Raw genomic sequence first — 19,897 nt, forward strand, 5'->3', positions numbered from 1 at the left:
AAACTTGTTAAAAATCTTTTTTTACCAGAAAAGTGGCGACATTTCCTTCCATCCTGCCGCCTATTTATAAATCAGCGTTTTCCTTCACTGCAGAGGTTACTACCATGGTTAGTACCATCTTCTGCCAATCCAGTTACGCTGGGTTCACACCTGAGCGTTTGCGATGGAGCGCTCTGTATGCGCGATTGTACGGGCGTTTGCAATCGCGCATACAGAGTCAATACAGAGTCAAGCGAATACAGAGTCAAGCGAACGCCCATTGTCGCGCGTTCCCGCTAAAGTCTATGTACGGGAACACGCGACAAGACGCCACAAAGAAGCTCATGTACTTCTTGGGGCGTCGGGCGTTTTACAGCACGATCATACGCGCTGTAAAACGCTCAGGTGAGAACTATTCCCGTAGGGAATCATTGGTTCTTGCTTGTTGAGCGTTTTACAGCGCGTAGCAACGCGCTGTAAAACGCTCAGGTCTGAACCCAGCCTTATAGGCACCCTGCAGTAGCACATTAACTTGCTAGTGGGGAAGGCGCCTATTGGTTAACGCTTGAATGACCAGGCCCGAAAAAGCCTTAAGGACCAAACACTTTTTTGTGATTTAGTGCGCGTGGTGGTTCAAATGGTATCTTATTTGTTGGACTACCAAAATAAGTTTTGCAACAATTTTTATTTGGGGGAAACTGTACAAAACGTTTTTAAAAAGTATATTTTTTTCAAACTATAGCTCCTTATTCTTTAAATATGCAAACTGACACCAAAATAAATTATTATAATCAGTTCTCTATTTTGTGTAGGCCGTTTTGCTATATAATATGAAAAGTTTCACGTGAATGGGGCGGTAATGGTGACGGTTTTGATTGGTGTGGGTGTTTTTTCTTACTTAAAGGGGTTATCCCACTTAGCGTTTTTAAACTTACCTGCTGCCACCGCGCGTTCACTTCCTGGATTCTGGCTGGGGGCGGGCTTCATCTTGATTGAAGTCTTCTCCCGGCCGTGCCGCGCGCTGGACTGAATGCGCAATGGTGACTTATTCCTACAGAGCCGGCGTGCGCGTTCGCAGCTCTGTACTATTCTGGCCGGGAAGAAGTCACCGTCGCGCATGCGCGGCAGCGTGCGCGTTCAGAACAGCGAGCGGACCGGCCGGGAGAAAAGAAGGAGTCTTCTGGGCAAGCGCGACCTTCCGGCTTTTGGAGAAGAGCGGAGGTCGTAACCAGGGGAGACCGAGTCACAACAATCAGGTAAGTGGGGATGAATTTTATCCTAATCGGTGGGGATTTGTTAATAAAGTATATTTACAAAAATGATCACTGTCAAATCATTAACAGATTTAACAGTGATCATTATGATGGGATAACCCCTTTAATATATATTTCTGTTACATAATATGTCCCCCAAGAGGTCATAAAAAAGACTTTGGGGCACACTGTCACTTTTTTAAAATGTTGCACTTTTTCATAAAAAGACTGTGGTGGGACAGAGAACACTCTTTTATTAAGCACTTTTTCCTTTTTATTAAATTTTTTAATTTATTTAGTTTTCACATTTTTTTAAAATCATTTTTTAACTTTTTTTTATATATTTTTACCACATAATTTGTCCCCAAGAGGTCACTGAAAGACAATAAGTGACTTTTTTTGTACTATTACCACTGTAACTGGAGCATCCAAAAGGAGCCCCAGTTACAGGAAAACCAGCCTGCTGCGGAGGCTTTGTACCAGGGCAGCGCTCCTCTGTTCCCGAGACACCCAGCGATCACATGATCTCTGGGTCCACACTGCAGAGTGCTCATAGAGGAGAAGGCAGAAGCGGCTTCCCCGCTCTCGCTAATAGCCGGGGACCCTTTCTGCTCCTGCTACAGTGCAGGAGCAAAACCTGTGATCCATCTGCTGTGCGGCGCTCTGGGCAGAAACACAGCTGATTGTAGGATCAGCTGTGTTTCTGCCCAGCAGGGCGGGGGCTGCAAACCATGGCTCTTGGGGCCGCAGGTTGTGCACCCCTGGTCTAGACCCTGGACTAACAGGAGGGGAGACAGCCTGCAGAGAATGTACAGGACCTGTCCTCTACACCCCCACCCCCTCCCCCAACTGTGGCAGTTTTTTTAAAACTATTTGCTGCCTGGAACACAGTTGTCTAAATATAATATTTATAATGTACCTAATGCTAGTCTATCTCACAAATTTCTTTATTTCTGCATCCTATATCTACCCATATATCTTTATCATCTGTATTTCTCATATCCATCTATCAATCAAAGCAAATAAGCTTTATTGGCAGGACTAAATACATTTTAGCATTGCCAAAGCAAGTGGAAAATAATTGGTTAGGGATGGGGACATGTCCAGGGTGGGGGGTATAGGGTAAGTTTGGGGGATGGGGAGACACATCCAGGGTGGGGATATAGGAGTACATGGTATCAGGCTCCTCTCAGTTTATGGCAGGCAGTAATATATTGTGCTGCTATGGCCGCTGTGTCCTCTCTTCTCTTCCCCCAGCAGTATGGAGAGTCTCTCTTCCTCCTTCATGAAGGTGAAGTCTGGGCAGAGATCAGACAGTCTCCTGAAGTGAGAATCCCTCACTGCTAAGTATTTTGGGCACTGCAGCAGGAAATGAGCCTCATCCTCCATGGCCACTGCTGGCACAGTCTCCTCTCCCTGGGCTTGTACCTCTGTCGGTGACGCATGGATTCAATGAGCAGGCTGTGGGCACTCAGTCTGTAGCGGCTCAGGATCTGTCATTCTCTTGGATTGGGGAGTTTCTCCAGATATGGGGCCAGTTTGTACTCCCTCTGCAGGCTCTGGTATACTGTCAGCTTCTGTAATGTTCGTATGTCGTTCCTCCAGATGCTGATATATTCCTCTTTGCCCTTGTGTATCGTCCTCTGGATTTCCCCCTTTGCCAGGATGTATTGTTTGGTGGCTTGGGCAGGCTGGGTTGGGGGGACTTGTTGCAGGATGCTTCGTTTTTCTGTGGCTTCTTGGTGTAGCAAGGCTTTGTGATGGTAGGAGCTAAGACTGCTGCTATGCAGATGGACTCTGAATGATAGTACCTGCTTCTGAACAGCAAAGTAGAGTGGGAATCTGCCAAGTTCTGCTCGACAGGCGCTGTTTGAGGTACTCCTGTGGACCTGGAGAAGGTGTTTGCAGAATTCTAGGTGGAAAAGTTCTGTTGGCCCAGAGTCCCACTATGCCCAGCCTGGGTATGTGTCTGGGCCCCAGACTTCGCTGCCATACAGGAGGATTGGGGTTTCTATTCTGGAACACCATGATGTTGGTTTTCTTTGGATTGATGGGCAGTGCCTACGTGTTACTGAACTTCTCCAGGATTTTCAGGTTATCTTGGAGACCTTTCTCAGTTGGTGATAGTAGCAGAAGATCATCTGCATAAAGGAGAAATTTCACCTCAGTGTCATGGAGGGTGAAACCAGGTGCTGAGGAGCACTCCAGAACTGCTGCCGCCAGCTCATTGATATAGATGTTGAATAGGGTTGGACTGAGGCTGCAGCCCTGTCTCACTCCTCGGCTCTGCCGGAAATAAGCCGTTCTCCTCCTATTTACCTTCACGCTGCATCTGTTCTCCGAACTTCTGATGACATCATATGATTTTACTCCTATTCTGCTTTCAAGAAGTTTCAGGAATAAGCCTGGGTGCCACACTGAGTCAAAGGCCTTCTTAAAGTCCACAAAGCAGGCATAGATCTTTCCATGCTTTGTATTGTGGACATGGCTCTGCAGGGTATAGATGTGCTCTGTAGAGCGGTGGTTTGGCATGAAGCCTGCTTGGCTGCTGCTGAGGATGTTGTGCTGGGTGAGGAAGCTGAGGATGTTGTGCTGGGTGAGGAAGCTGAGGATCCTCTTATTCAGGATAGTGTTGAGGAGTTTCCCCAGGTTGCTGCTGACACATATCCCTCGATAGTTGGCTGGGTCTTACCTGTCTTCGCTCTTGTGTATAGGGGTGATGATGCCCTGGTTCCAGCTCTGGGGGAAGTGGCCGGTACTCAGCACAACATTTTAAAGTTTTACTAATGCGGCCTGGATACCTGGCGGGCAATATTTGATCATTTCTGGAAGGATCCCATCTGGGCCACTGGCTTTTTTTACTCTTTATGACTGAGATCCTCTCTGTTATCTCCTGCAGTGTGATCGGTGTGTCTAGAGGGTTTTGGAAATCTCATTTTTTCCTCCATATCCTTCAGCTTTTTCGTGATTTATTTTTGTTCTGGGCTTTGGTCCTCCCTCGAGATGGCGTTGTATAGGAGGTTGGTGTTTTTGCTAGTTTTGTCCATCTGCTTCCATAGCTCCCAGAAGGAGTTGTCCTGGAGAGAATCTTGGAGTTGGAGGAGCTTGGTTGAGATGTTGCCTTGCTTTTTCTTTCTGAGGATAAATTTGTATTGTAGGCTTCCCTCAGACTGGTGTTGTTCGGATCTTGGCGTTTCCTATTTAAGGCCATTCTTAGTACCTTCCTTATATCTTTACACTCCCGGTCGAATCAATTGTTGGGTTGTTGCTTTTTTGATAAATAAAATACGCACTAAATAATTAAAGGGTATACGTCCACTTGTGTAATTGAGAAAAAGCAAATGTGTAAAGGGACATTGAAAATAAAACAAAAATTGTATTGGGGTAATACAAATAAAACAATGAAGAAGTGTGTGACCTAAAACACTATAGGTAAGTGGGCTATCTGGGGACAGATACCTCAATAAAGAGGTCCACTCGGACTATGTCAGTCCAACACAATTATCGCGCTGTCAATATATGGACACCATAGAATATCGAGATCCAGTTAACAGAGATCCAAACCACATGTGGTCAGTAAAGCATGTCTGACCAATATAGCCAAAAACCCCCAGCAGGGGCTAAAAAATGTGGTTGGACCACTGAACTAGAGGTGGATACCCAACCAGTATATGCGGCCATTACAGTGCCTGGGCATTATTTCTGTCATACCAATACGCTGTCCCTCACACTAAAGATGCACGGTTTAAGCAGGTTTTTGGTGCCAAGTGTGTTCAGCTCCTGATGAAATGCACAGTATTGTGCAGAGAAACGCGTCGAGTCTTAGTATTTTTTTTACCTCCGGCAGGTCATTTTGACTTGCAATTTTTTCCCCCCATATTTTTTTCTATTCGTTATTTACTTTTTTACTTTGAATGCAGAAAACAAATAATTTACATGCCCCTGCTGTCTCTATATACAGAGCACTGGTAACTGACTATTTTCAGGTGTTTTCTGATTATTTAAGAGGGTAAAGAGTAGTAATGAGCGGCAGGGGCAATATTGGAATGCGCGATATTTTGTAGAATATTTGTCATATATTATTTTCTTGATTGTGAAAATCGGCAATGTAATATTTGCGTAATGCGCGCGCAATACAGGCGTGGGTTACTTTTGCTACATTTTCCAAGCTGCTAGAAGTTTCCTGAGACTGGAGAAAATGGTTGACATGGCAGAACATTAAAAATGGCTCTATATGCAGATAGAGTGCTACAAAATATTCGTGATTGCGCCAATCAGCAATTAATGATGCAAATATTTTGGCGCAAAAGTGAAACTTCACATTTTAGCAGGTCTGACTACTGATTGGTGCACTATGTATTGTTGTGACATCACAGCACTATGTCTGTAGCATGTATGTATGGACAGCAGAACCTATCACACTACCTAACACACTGCACAAGCTACACTATATTAGGATATAACCTACACTGACTATCTCCCACTATCTGTAATATATATACAGTACAGACCAAAAGTTTGGACACACCTTCTCATTCAAAGAGTTTTCTTTATTTTCTATGACTATGAAAATTGTAGATTCACACTGAAGACATCAAAACTATGAATTCACACATGTGGAATTACATACATAACAAAAAACAACTGAAAATATGTCATAATCTAGGTTCTTCAAAGTAGCCACCTTTTGCTTTGATTACTGCTTTGCACACTCTTGGCATTCTCTTGATAACAAAAAAGTGTGACTACCTCTTGAAGCTTATGTATATAATTCCACATGTGTTAATTCATAGTTTTGATGCCTTCAGTGTGAATCTACAATTTTCATAGTCATGAAAATAAAGAAAACTCTTTGAATAAGAAGGCGTGTCCAAACTTTTGGTCTGTACTGTATATATATATATATATATATATATATATATCTCTATATACACACTAACTATCTAATGTAATTAAACAGTAACGCACAGAGCACAGCAATGACATTGTTGTCTCTCTCAGGACTCCATAAAACTACAGAAAATGGCTGCCGGGGAGGTTCTTATATAGTAAGGGTTAGGCAACTTTCCTACTGGTTGCCAGGGATGTTGCTAAACTCAGACAAGGACATTGCAGCCTTCTCATTGGCCCACAAGCACCCTCCTGAAGTTTTCGCACTCAGTATGCTAATACTGAGCATTGGTACAGGGAGGAGGAGACGCCAGGGTTTCTCAATGGGTGTCTCCTTCTCCCTGGCTGTGCTGTGATCCAATCACATCGGAGAGCGTCACAGCCAGGCAGGTTGGACAAATACAACTGCAAGCAGTGGGTTCTGGCGGGAAAAGACATGATGAACTTCAGCAGGCTGTTCTTCTGCCGGAACAGCCAGTAGGAACATTTTAGCGCTAGTGTGAAACTAGCCTAAAAACATGAATGTCTATGTGTGAGAAATTGTCTAATAGAAACCTATGAGATCCATTCTCCCCCAAGTCCCTTCAGATCAATAGGAGGATCTGAGGGCAGCTCAAGGGGCAAGGGAAACTTTCATTTGAGCCACACTCCTATCCTCCTTTACGTCTTTTTCAAAATGAGAACAGATGGCCCAACTGCAACTTAAATGGGGACTTATTTTGGTAAAATTTGAATACATATGAGTCGTGACAGCTTAGGCTCAATTTTTTCAGACAATGTTAAATGCTGTGGACACCTTTGGAGGCAATTGTTTATTGAAATGCATGTATTTTATGGCTAAAAATAATTTTTGTTTAGACGCCGCTATTGACCATGTCATCACTGATCTCAGTCATTGCCGCTGGGTTCAAGCTGTATTACACAGCTGGCAGCACCCACATATGGAAGGGGCTCAGCCCGTGAGCCCACCCCAATACGCTTTACACTGAACCATGACGTAACTGTACGTCATGGTGCTTGTAAAGGATAAAGTAAATTAATAATTTCTATCTACCACTTATGTTCTTAATAAAAACTACAACCTGTTCTGCAAAAATGAGCCCAGATATGGCTGCATTGGTAGAAAAATATAAAAAAGTTATAGCTCTTCCAATGTGGGGACAAATGAGATATTTAGAAGTGCCACAATCATGATGAGCTGCAGAATAAACTTATGTTATACTGCCAAAGCGACAAACAATAGAGCATGTACTATTTATTCCCATTTCACACCCCCACCAAAATGTAAAAAAGGTTGATCAATAAATTATATATCCTCAAATGGAATCATGAAAAAAAAAAATCAAACTATCATGTGGCTACTTCATTGAGAAAATATTGCTTTTATAATACCATAATAATAATAATATAAAATATATCACTCTATCCTTAAATCTAAAAGTGAACTTTCAATATAGAAACATAGAATGTGTCGGCAGATAAGAACCATTTGGACCATCTAGTCTGCCCAATATACAAAATACTATGGATAGCCCCTGGCCCTAATATGTGCATGTAACTGTAGAGTAGGGCCCCAGAATTGCTTTTAGGGATAGGCCCTTGACACCCCAGTCCGACACTGTATGGAGCCACATGACTTAGGTGCCGAATGTATGGATATACTCCAGAATCATATGGAATCCAATAAAACATGCCACATTTATTTTCTGTTGGATTTACGTGAAAGCTATCAATAAATCTCTGTATACCTGTGTATTGAATCTAAGGCAAACAGAGGTCCATTTTCATTGATCCTCACTTTTAGGTATGTTTTAAGCACCCAAAAAGCCAAAAGGCCCAGAGAACCGTAATAATGTGCGCATCCATAAAGTGTAAAATCAAATTTTATTAGACTACATAGACATACATACATCAGCATTCACCACAGTCCACAAATAAGGACACAGCATGTATAGTCTGAGGCAAAATAAAGTACAAAACAATGTTAAATAAAGAAGCAACAATGATAATGTAGCATCAAAGGAAATAAAATGATACCTGAAAAGTATAAAGTGCAACAATATAGAACCCGAACTATGTAGGTGGGCCTGAGTCAATAGAAAGACATTGGGAGTTCACGTGGGACCGAGATGTATGGTTAAAAAATTTATTAAACAGTATACCCTGTGAACACTGGGTTAAAAATACTTATAAAATATGACAATAAAAACATCTATTTGAACACACTGCCCATGTAATTCTCTATGCCAAGGAAAGCTGCATCCGTATCTTCCCCAGTGGGCCCGACTCGTTGTGGCAAAGTGAATCAGGGCTAGTTGTATTCCAATTGCGGTATACAAATTGCATATAATACGTGCATACAAATCAAATGTATAATATAAAATAACAATGCACATAATATATGAGAATACTAATGGAAACCAAGGTCTGTACCACACAATAGCACGCCTAGAACAGGCGAAAACAATTATCCAATTAAGAGGAGAGTATAAAAAACCAGACACCAAAGCTCACAGGTTACCCACTGAAGAAGAGATCAGACATCTCGAAACGCGTCTGGGCGTAATACTTGTGAGATAAACATCCCGGCGGTGCATGGCCATGTACTGAAAGACGAAAAATTAATCTATCACAAAGACGTGGATTTGCCACATACGATACAAGAATTGTTGTAGGACTCACGAAAGTATAACTGCTGAGATAGGTCTGTCGCGAGATTAGAGACGAGACTTGGACAGAACCGGAAACACCACAGCTACAGCGGAGAAAGGTTGAAGCGTGGGACGCCACGGCAGTAACCCTCCCGCGGAATGGCTACATTGAGACCACAGTGAGTACAAACAATTCTAAGATAAGTGGAGTTGCACCATATTGTTGAACAACAAAAACAGCATAAATAAGTGTGTAACACAGACCTGCTGGACAACTGAAATAATATCCAGTACACTCGGTATTTTGAGACAATACTATAAGAAAAAACAACACCCGTATGAGCTAGCATTTGCGTTTTGCATTGTGACATCTTTTATACAGTGTATTTTATATTATACATTTGATTTGTATGCACGTATTATATGCTATTTGTATACCGCAATTGGAATACAACCAGCCCTAATTCACTTTGCCACAACGAGTCGGACCCACTGGGGAAGATACGGATGCAGCTTTCCTTGGCATAGAGAATTACATGGGCAGTGTGTTCAAATAGATGTTTTTATTGTCATATTTTATAAGTATTGTTAACCCAGTGTTCACAGGGTATACTGTTTAATAAATCTTTTAACCATACATCTCGGTCCCACGTGAACTCTCAATGTTCTGAGTGCTGGTTCTATTCCATATTCATATATCAATCAGAACTAGGGGTGTTTCTTTGAACCTGTGCACCGATCGTGATAAACCTGAGTGAGCCACCTGCTTAGTATCCATTATTCAATAGAAAGACGCCCGACGCGTATAGCCGGTAAAATCCAGCTTCCTCAGGGGTAAAGGTCTGTATGTTACAGTATCCTATATGTACCTATGTAATTAATGATAACTGATAATTGAGTCTAATCACTTTTAGGTATGTTTTGACTATTTAGATTCATGTTAATATCTTTTATTTAATGTTTGACGGGAATCATGTACCAGTATGCTTTGTCTTACTTTTACAAAGCAGCGTTTGGGAGACCTTAGATGCAATACAAAGCATTGCACTGCCCTCTTGTGGTGTATTGCAAGATAGACATCTGACTTAAAATTCTTACTTGCTAAAGTACCTATTTGTATTATTATTATTATTTTTTTGTATTGTGATTGTTTGCTAAATTTCAGTGACCAGCCATTTAAATGTAGTGGACAATAAATACTTAAATTTGTTTATATACCTCATCAGCACCAAGTTTAAAATCTAAACAAAGTAAATGATTTCTATGATAATAATAATTCTTATTTATATAGCACCACTGTATTCCACAACACTTTACAATTCAGAGGGTTCATGTACAACATAAAAGACATCACAAAGTTACTGGTTAATATACAACAAACACCAGGAGTAAGGGCCCTGCTCACAAGAGCTTACAGTTAGGTCCATAAATATTGGGACATCAACACAATTCTAACATGTTTGGCTCTATGCACCACCACAATGTATTTGAAATGAAACAAACGTGTGCTTTACCTGCAGACTGTCAGCTTTAATTTCAGGGTATTTACAGGTGAACGGTGTAGGAATTACAACAGTTTGCATATGTGCCTCCCACTTGTTAAGGAACCAAAAGTAATTGGACAGAATAATAGTCATAAGTCAAACTGTTACTTTTTAATACTTGGTTGCAAATCCTTAGCAGTCAATTACAGCCTGAAGTCTGAAACGCATAGACATGACCAGACGCTGGGTTTCATCCCTGGTGATGCTCTGCCAGGCCTCTACTACAACTATCTTCAGTTCCTGCTTGTCTTGGGGCATTTTCCCTTCAGTTTTGTCTTCAGCAAGTGAAATGCATGCTCAATCGGATTCAGGTCAGGTGATTGACTTGGCCATTGCATAACATTCCACTTCTTTCCCTTAAAAAAAACAACTCTTTGGTTGCTTTTGCAGTATGCTTTGGGTAATTGTTCATCTGCACTGTGAAGCGCCGTATAATAAGTTCTGAAGCATTTGGCTGAATATGAGCAGATAATATTGCCCGAAACACTTCAGAATTCATCCTGCTGCTTTTGTCAGCAGTCACATCATCAATAAATACAAGAGAACCAGTTCCATTGGCAGCCATACATGCCCACGCCATGACACTACCACCACCATGCTTCACTGTTGAGGTGGTATGCTTAGGATCATGAGCAGTTCCTTTCCTTCTCCATACTCTTCTCTTCCCATCACTCTGGTACAAGTTGATCTTGGTCTCATCTGTCCATAGGATGTTGTTCCAGAACTGTGAAGGCTTTTTTAGATGTCGTTTGGCAAACTCCAATCTCTTGATTGTTGACTTTGACACACATACACCTACCTCCTGTAGAGTGTTCTTGATCTGGCCAACTGTTGAGAAGGGTGTTTTCTTTACCAGGGAAATAATTATTCGGTCATCCACCACAGTTGTTTTCCTTGGTTTTCCGGGTCTTTTGGTGTTGCTGAGCTCACCGTTGTGTCCCTTCTTTTTAAGGATGTTCCAAACAGCTGTTTTGGCAACGCCTAATGTTTTTGCTATCTCTCTGATGGGTTTGTTTTGTTTTTTCAGCCTAATGATGGCTTGCTTCACTGATAGTGACAGCTCTTTGGATCTCATCTTGAGAGTTGACAGCAACAGATTACAAATGCAAATAGCACACATGAAATGAACTCTGGACCTTTTATCTGCTCATTGTAATTGGGATAGAGGGAATACCACACACCTGGCCATGGAACAGCTGAGAAGCCAATTGTCCCATTACTTTTGGTCACCTAACAAGTGGGAGGCACATATGCAAACTGTTGTAATTCCTACACTGCTCACCTGATTTGGATGTAAATACCCTCAAAGTAAGGCCTCATGCACACGGACGTTTTTTTTCACGGTCCGCAAAACGGGGTTCCGTTGGTCCGTGATCCGTGACCGTTTTTCCGTCCGTGGGTCTTCCTTGATTTTTGGAGGATCCACGGACATGAAAAAAAAGTCATTTTGGTGTCCGCCTGGCCGTGCGGAGCCAAACGGATCCGTCCTGAATTACAATGCAAGTCAATGGGGACGGATCCGTTTGATGTTGACACAATATGGTGCCATTTCAAACGGATCCGTCCCCATTGACTTTCAATGTAAAGTCTGGAGTTCTGTTATACCATCGGATTGGAGTTTTTAACTCATTGGTGGCCAGTGGGCCCCCCCTCCCCTGTTGTTAACTCGTTGGTGGCCAGTGTGCGCACCCCCCTCCCTCCCTCCCTCTATTGTTTTAATACATTGGGGCCAGTGTGCGCGCGCCCCCCAACCCCCCCCTCCCTCCCTCTCTTGTTTTAATACATTGGGGCCAGTGTGCGCGCGCCCCCCCAACCCCCCTCCCTCCCTCTATTGTTTTAATACATTGGGGCCAGTGTGCGCACCCCCCCACCCCCCTCCCTCCCCCCATTGTAATCATCATCGGTGGCAGCGGAGTAGAAGATTTTCATACTTACCTGGCTGCTGGCTGCTGCGATGTCTGCGTCCGGCCGGGAGCTCCTCCTACTGGTAAGTGACAGCAATGCGCCGCACAGACCTGTCACTTACCAGTAGGAGGAGCTCCCGGCCGGACGCAGACATCGCAGCAGCCAGCAGCCAGGTAAGTATGAAAATCTTCTACTCCGCTGCCACCGATGATGATTACAATAGAGGGAGGGAGGGGGGGGGGGGGGTTGGGGGGGGTGCGCACACTGGCCCCAATGTATTAAAACAATAGAGGGAGGGAGGGGGGGTTGGGGGGGCGCGCGCACACTGGCCCCAATGTATTAAAACAATAGAGGGAGGGAGGGGGGGTTGGGGGGCGCGCGCACACTGGCCCCAATGTATTAAAACAATAGAGGGAGGGAGGGAGGGGGGTGCGCACACTGTGCCACCAACAGTTAACAACAGGGGAGGGGGGGGCCGCACAATGATATTCAAACTGGGGAGGGGGGGGGGGGGTCTGCCCCCTGCTGCCTGGCAGCCCTGATCTCTTACAGGGGGATATGATGGGGTTAATTGTACTATCATATCCCCCTGTAAGAGATCGGGTGCTGCCAGGCAGCAGGGGGCAGTCTTGTACACAGTTTGTAGTGTATTCTAACTAGAAGCGTCCCATCACCATGGGAACGCCTCTGTGTTAGAATATACTGTCGGATCTGAGTTTTCACGAAGTGAAAACTCAGCTCTGAAAAAGCTTTTATGCAGACGGATCTTCGGATCCGTCTGTATGAAACTAACCTACGGCCACGGATCACGGACACGGATGCCAATCTTGTGTGCATCCGTGTTCTTTCACGGACCCATTGACTTGAATGGGTCCGTGAACCGTTGGCCGTGAAAAAAATAGGACAGGTCATATTTTTTTCACGGCCAGGAAACACGGCTCACGGATGCGGCTGCCAAACGGTGCATTTTCCGATTTTTCCACGGACCCATTGAAAGTCAATGGGTCCGTGAAAAAAAACGGAAAACGGCACAACGGCCACGGATGCACACAACGGTCGTGTGCATGAGGCCTAAAGCTGACAGTCTGCAGTTAAAGCATATCTTGTTAGTTTTATTTCAAATCCATTGTGGTGGTGTATAGAGCCAAAAATGTTAGAATTGTGTTGATGTCCCAATATTTTTGGACCTGACTGTACAATCTATGATATCCTACATGGCATTTTGTTTTCTCAAGGGTAAGAATTGTGCAGCAATTCATGGTTTCACATGTTGAATAAATTGTGTGATAATCTTATAATGTGAATAACACTTTTTCTTGCGTGCTTTTATGTTTTAGGTAGAGAATAAGGATTTAAAGAATAGGATCCTCAATGATCCAGTAACATACACAGAGAAGTTCAGTAAGGATTGCAAATCCTTCTGTGAAGCCTTACTGGAAAAAGACCATAAGAAACGTATAGGGTTTAGAAATGGGAATTGTAATGATCTGCGAGTAGTTCCTTTCTTCAAAGATATAAACTGGAGAAAACTTGAAGCTGGTATGTCTAATATGTTCATATATGAATTAATGAAGCATATTGTGAACCTGACTGCTAAATTGTTATTACTGCCATTGTTTTAAAGTTATACGGTCTCCTGAGAACACTCAAGTGCACAGAGTTGCAGATATTCCTCTAATGAGTCACAAGTCTTTATTAGAGATTAGTGAAATTATTTTACAGCCTTAGGCTACATTCACACGACCGTATGGCATCTGTTTTTTTTTTTTGTGCGGATCCATTGTAACAATGCCTAACCTTGTCAGCAAAACGGACAAGAATAGGACATGTTCTATCTTTTGTGCGGGGCTGCGGAACAGAAATACGGATGTGGATAGCACATCCTATCCACAAAAAAAAACAAAAACGGAACAGACACGGAAACAAAATACGTTCGTGTGAATGTAGCCTTAGGCCTCATGCACACGACCATATGTATTTTGCGGTCTGCAAAATACTTGCTATCCTTGTCCGTAATGTGGACAATAATAGGACATGGAAAGAAAATAAGTTTCTGTGCATGAGCCCTTATAGTCATATACACTGCCTGTCCAAAAAAAAAAAGTCGCCACCTGGATTTAACTAAGCAAATAGTTATGAGCCTCCTATTGGATAATTACTGCATGGGCGATTATCTTTCAGCTGGCAATAAGTTATTTAACCCCAACTGGTGCAATGAGTTGCTTTTCATTTCTTAAACAACCATATCGAAAGACACATCTCGTGGTCGTGGAAAAGATGTTAGGGCTCTTTCACACTTGCGTTGTCCGGATCCGGCGTGTACTCCATTTGTCGGAATTACACGCCGGATCCGGAAAAACGCAAGTGAACTGAAAGCATTTGAAGAAGGATCCATCTTCAAAATGCGTTCAGTGTTACTATGGCAGTCCTGGTTGCCATAGTAGTAGTGGGGAGCGGGGGAGCAGTATACTTACCGTCCGTGCGGCTCCCGGGGCGCTCCAGAATGACGTCAGAGCGCCCCATGCGCATGGATGACGTGCCATGCGATCACGTCATCAATGCGCGTGGGGTGCCCTGACATCACTCTGAAGCGCCCCGGGAGCTGCACGGACGGTAAGTATACTGCTCCCCTGCTCCCCACTACACTTTACCATGGCTGCCAGGACTTTAGCGTCCCGGCAGCCATGGTAACCATTCAGAAAACTCTAAACGTCGGATCCGGCAATGCGCCGAAACGACGTTTAGCTTAAGGCCGGAACCGGATTAATGCCTTTCAATGGGCATTAATTCCGGATCCGGCCTTGCGGCAAGTGTTCAGGATTTTTGGCCGGAGCAAAAAGCGCAACATGCTGCGGTATTTTCTCCGGCCAAAAAACGTTCCGGTCCTGAACTGAAGACATCCTGATGCATTTCTCTCCATTCAGAATGCATTAGGATAAAACTGATCAGGATTCTTCCGGCATAGAGCCCCGACGACGGAACTCTATGCCGGAAGAAAAGAACGCAAGTGTGAAAGAGCCCTAAGTCTGTTTGAGGGCTCTTTCACACCTGCGTTATAGTCTTCCGGCATAGAGTTCCGTCGTCGGGGCTCTATGCCGGAAGAATACTGATCAGGATTTTCCTAATGCATTCTGAATGGAGAGAAATGCATCAGGATGTCTTCAGTTCCGGAACGGAACGTTTTTTGGCCGCAGCAAATAGCGCAGCATGCTGCGCTTTTTGCTCCGGCCAAAAATCCGGAACACTTGCCGCAAGGCCGGATCCGGAATGAATGCCCATTGAAAGGCATTGATCCGGATCCGGCCTTAAGCTAAACGTCGTTTCGGCGCATTGCTGGATGCGACGTTTAGCTTTTTCTCAATGGTTACCATGGCTGCCGGGACGCTAAAGTCCTGGCAGCCATGGTAAAGTGTAGTGGGGAGCGGGGGAGCAGCATACTTACCGTCCGTGCGGCTCCCGGGGCGCTCCAGAGTGACGTCAGGGCGCCCCAAGCGCATGGATCACGTGATCGCATGTACACATCATCCATGCGCCTGGGGCGCTCTGACGTCATTCTGGAGCGCCCCGGGAGCCGCACGGATGGTAAGTATACCGCTCCCCCGCACTACTATGGCAACCAGGACTTTAATAGCGTCCTGGGTGCCATAGTAACACTGAAAGCATTTTGAAGACGGATCCGTCTTCAAATGCTTTCAGTACACTTGCGTTTTTCCGGATCCGGCGTGTAATTCCGGCAAGTGGAGTACACGCCGGATCCGGACAACGCAAGTGTGAAAGAGGCCTGAGAAGGGTCAAATCATTGGCATGCATCAAGCAGAGAAAACATCTAAGGAGATTGCAGAAACTACAAAAATTGGGCTAAGAACTGTCCTGTCATGATGAAGGACCCAGAATAGAGGTGGTCTGAAAATCGTAACAATACTTCATTTCCTGTAACAGAAAGTTTTTAAACCGCTGAAATAAAGTTCCCCTGCTTATGATTAGAGCTGGACTTCCAAGTGTGTTTCTGGACTATTGTTTGAACAGCCAAACCCAGCGGCTGCTGTCTGTGCTCTGCACAGCAGGAAACATACTTCACCAGTCTGTTTGAGAAGGGGCAAATCATTGGCATGCATCAAGCAGAGAAAACATCTAACGAGATTGCAGAAACTACTAAAATTAAGAACTGTCCAACGCATTATTTAAAACAGGAAGGATAGTGGGGACCCATCGTATTCGGGGAAGAAATGTGGAGGGGAAGAAATTCTGAATGATCATGATCGGCGATCATTTTAACGTTTGGTGAAATCAAATAGAAGAAAAACAACAGTAGAACTCAGTCTATATTTAATAGTGAAAGTAAGAGCATTTCTATATGCACAATGCAAAGGGAACTCAAGGGATTAGGAATGAACAGCTGTGTAGCCAGTGAGGCAAACCAGAAAAAAAGGCTTCAATTTGCTAGGGAGCATAAAGATTGGACTCTGGAGCAATGAAAGAAGGTCATGTAGTCTGATGAGTCCAGATGTACCCTGTTCCAGAGTGATGGGCTCATCAGGGTAAGAAGAGAGGCAGATGAAGTGATGCACCCATCATGCCTAGTGCCTACTGTACCAGCCTCTGGGGGCAGTGCTATGATCTGGGGTTGCTGCAGTTGGTCAGTTCTAGGTTCAGCAACAGTATGGGCTCCAAGAATGAGGTCAGCTGACTACCTGAACATACTGAAGGACCAGGTTATATGGCATATTCCAAGATGACAATGCCAGAATTCATCGGGGTCAAATTGTGAAAGAGTGGTTCAGGGAGCATGAGAAATCATTTTCACACCTGGATTGGCCACCACAGAGTCCAGACCTTAACCCCATTGAGAATCTTTGGGATGTACTGGAGAAGACTTTGAGCAGCAGTCAGACTCTACCATCATCAATGCAAGATCTTGGTGAAAAATTAATGCAACACTGGATGGAAATAAATCTTGTGACATTGCAAAAGCTTATCGAAACAATGCCACAGCGAATGCGTGCCGTAATCAAAGCTAAAGGCTTTTTTTTGGTGGCAATCTTTTTGGGGGACAGGCAGTGTATATGACTATAAGGCTATCTGCACATGCTGTGGGTTTGTATACAGAAAATCCACATTAAATCCGCACCAGACAGCATAAAAAACGTACATATTTGCACTATTTATCATGATCAGATTGACCCAGTGGCATAAATACAGATGTAAGGGCCCCATAGCAAGGATCAAACCAGTCCCCCCACACAGGACAGAAGTTTTTTTTTTCCTAAACCCTTTTCAATGACCCCTGGGCCATTTTTCCACTGCCTTAGGGTTGAGGCCTGACCAAGTTTTCACCTCCAGTAGAAGAGGAGATAATCCAAACTAAGACTGGGCCCCCTCTTGCCCTGGGCCTCATAGCAGTCGCATGGTCTGCCGCTATGGTAGTTACGCCCCTGGACTGACCTATTAATACAAAAAGTATAGGATCCCCGACTTTCAAGTTAAATTAAGGAGTAACTGTGAAGGCCAGGCTAGTACCTTGGACATACCACTACTAGGACTCTCTTGCCACCTCTCTAGGCTCATATTATACCAAGTTTATAGAATGAATTATTATACAGGGTGATTTAAAAAGAAGGGTGCAAAATTATAGCCCCAGTATTCATAACTGAGAGAACAAAGCAGAAACTTAACATGAAAAGACTCACTATCCAAGTTTTATCTATACATTACAAATGTTTGGGTGATCTCCATTGGTGACATGGTGGCTATCTAGGCAGTAGTCCGATTCTGTCCATGCACGTGCCAGTATATCCTCGTATATGGACTCCACTTTTTTAGAGATGTGTCATCTCAGGTCATTAAGATCCTGTGGCTGGGCAGGGGGGCAGATACTCTGAGATCGTTATATAGCCCCACAGAAGATCTGAGGATCGTGGAGGTCAGAGCCACATTGGTGAATCATTTATTCCTGGGAGCGACCGATCTAACGTTTCATTGAGATATCAGTGAACTTCCAACTCGAAATGAAGAGAAGCGCCATCCCACTGACAGATCTTCCTCTATCTATGGCGTAAGCAGGGCCGGCGGATGATGTTCAGGTTGGCAGCCCCAGGCCCAGCACCGCTGGGGGCCCAACGCCTGACCCAAACACCCACATACTGCGGTGGGGCACAGGAGCACATAGTTCCCTGCCCCGCAGCCGATCACCGCCATAGGCTTCAGGCCTAGTAGGCCTGAGGTCTATGCGGTAGTGAAATCCCGGCACAGGCGCATGCCTGCCATCATGCGCCTGGCACATAGGTGAGTATTTAGCTTTTAGTTTTTAATTTATTTTTTATGTGACAAATTTTGGGGACATGGGGGGCACACAGGAGGACATGCGAAGAGACAGTACATCGGGGGGAAATTGCAGTATGGGGGCAAATTACTATGTGGGGGGAAAATATTATGGTGGGATTACTGTGTGGGGGCAAATTATTATGGGAGGGATTACTGTGTGGGGGCAAATTATTATGGGGGGGATTACCATGTGGGGGCAAATTACTATATGGGGCAATTAGAGGTAAACTACTGTGTGGGGGCAGTGTGGGGCAAACTACTGTGTGGGGGCAGTGTGGGGCAAACTACTGTGTGGGGGCAGTGTGGGGCAAACTACTGTGTGGGGGCAGTGTGGGGCAAACTACTGTGTGGGGGCAGTGTGGGGCAAACTACTGTGTGGGGGCAGTGTGGGGCAAACTACTGTGTGGGGGCAGTGTGGGGCAAACTACTGTGTGGGGGCAGTGTGGGGCAAACTACTGTGTGGGGGCAGTGTGGGGCAAACTACTGTGTGGGGGCAGTGTGGGGCAAACTACTGTGTGGGGGCAGTGTGGGGTAAACTACTGTGTGGGGGCAGTGTGGGGTAAACTACTGTGTGGGGCAAATTACTGTGTGTGGGGACAAATTACTATGAGGGATTACTATATGGGGGCAGCTTGGGGGGCCTTGCTATTGGGGAGGCACTGTATAGGGTGTTATGATTACTAGGGACACTCTAGGGGACATTATAGCTGCTGTGGACACTATAGGGACATTTGGAGTAATTTATCAAACTGGTGTAAAGTAGAATTGGTTTAGTTGCCCATAGCAACTAATCAGATCTCTCCTTTCATTTTTGACAGCTCTTTTGGAAATCCAGTTCTACGTTACACCAGTTTGATAAATGACCCCAATTATGTCTATTAGGGTCACTATTTTTTCAGCAGGATAGTACCTCGGACAATGGGTAGCACTAGAGGCACCGTATCAGGAGTGGCAGCAGGATGATACTGTGGGGACACTAGGATGGGTAGGTTGATGGAAAAATTGAGAAATCTAACGTGTCTGTGTTACAAACTCAGTAGAGACGAGATGCAGCTGAAAGAATTTGTCATGGCGGTCTGGGTCAAACGGAGGAGAAGAGGAAAGAGAAGGTCTACATGACAGGAGATGTCCCTGGATGTAAGAGGCATGTGGTCACTGTGGCATGTAGAAAGTGTTTTTAAAGGAGAGTTACACTTTAAAGGCTATATTTGTTTGTCTTTCCAACCTGCTTTTTTTTTTTTTCAAAAGGTTTACCTGGGAATTTGATATGGATGGTCTATCCTCAGGATAGGTCATCAGTATCAGATTAGTGGGGATCCGACTCCTGACACCCCTGCTGAGCAGCTGTTTGAAG

The 19,897-nt window shown here is 44.4% G+C and overlaps 1 protein-coding gene across 1 annotated transcript in view; it reads left to right on the forward strand.

Annotated features, from left to right (window-relative positions):
- GRK1 (G protein-coupled receptor kinase 1) overlaps positions 1-19,897 on the forward strand; it is a 107,536-nt gene that overhangs the window by 60,368 nt on the left and 27,271 nt on the right. The window contains exon 6 of the mRNA XM_044285528.1: positions 13,560-13,761. Within this exon, the coding sequence (XP_044141463.1) occupies positions 13,560-13,761 (202 nt within the window). The remainder of the gene's footprint in view (positions 1-13,559; positions 13,762-19,897) is intronic.

The sequence above is a fragment of the Bufo gargarizans genome, chromosome 3, assembly GCF_014858855.1.
Source record: "Bufo gargarizans isolate SCDJY-AF-19 chromosome 3, ASM1485885v1, whole genome shotgun sequence".
Taxonomy (NCBI): Eukaryota; Metazoa; Chordata; class Amphibia; order Anura; family Bufonidae; genus Bufo; species Bufo gargarizans.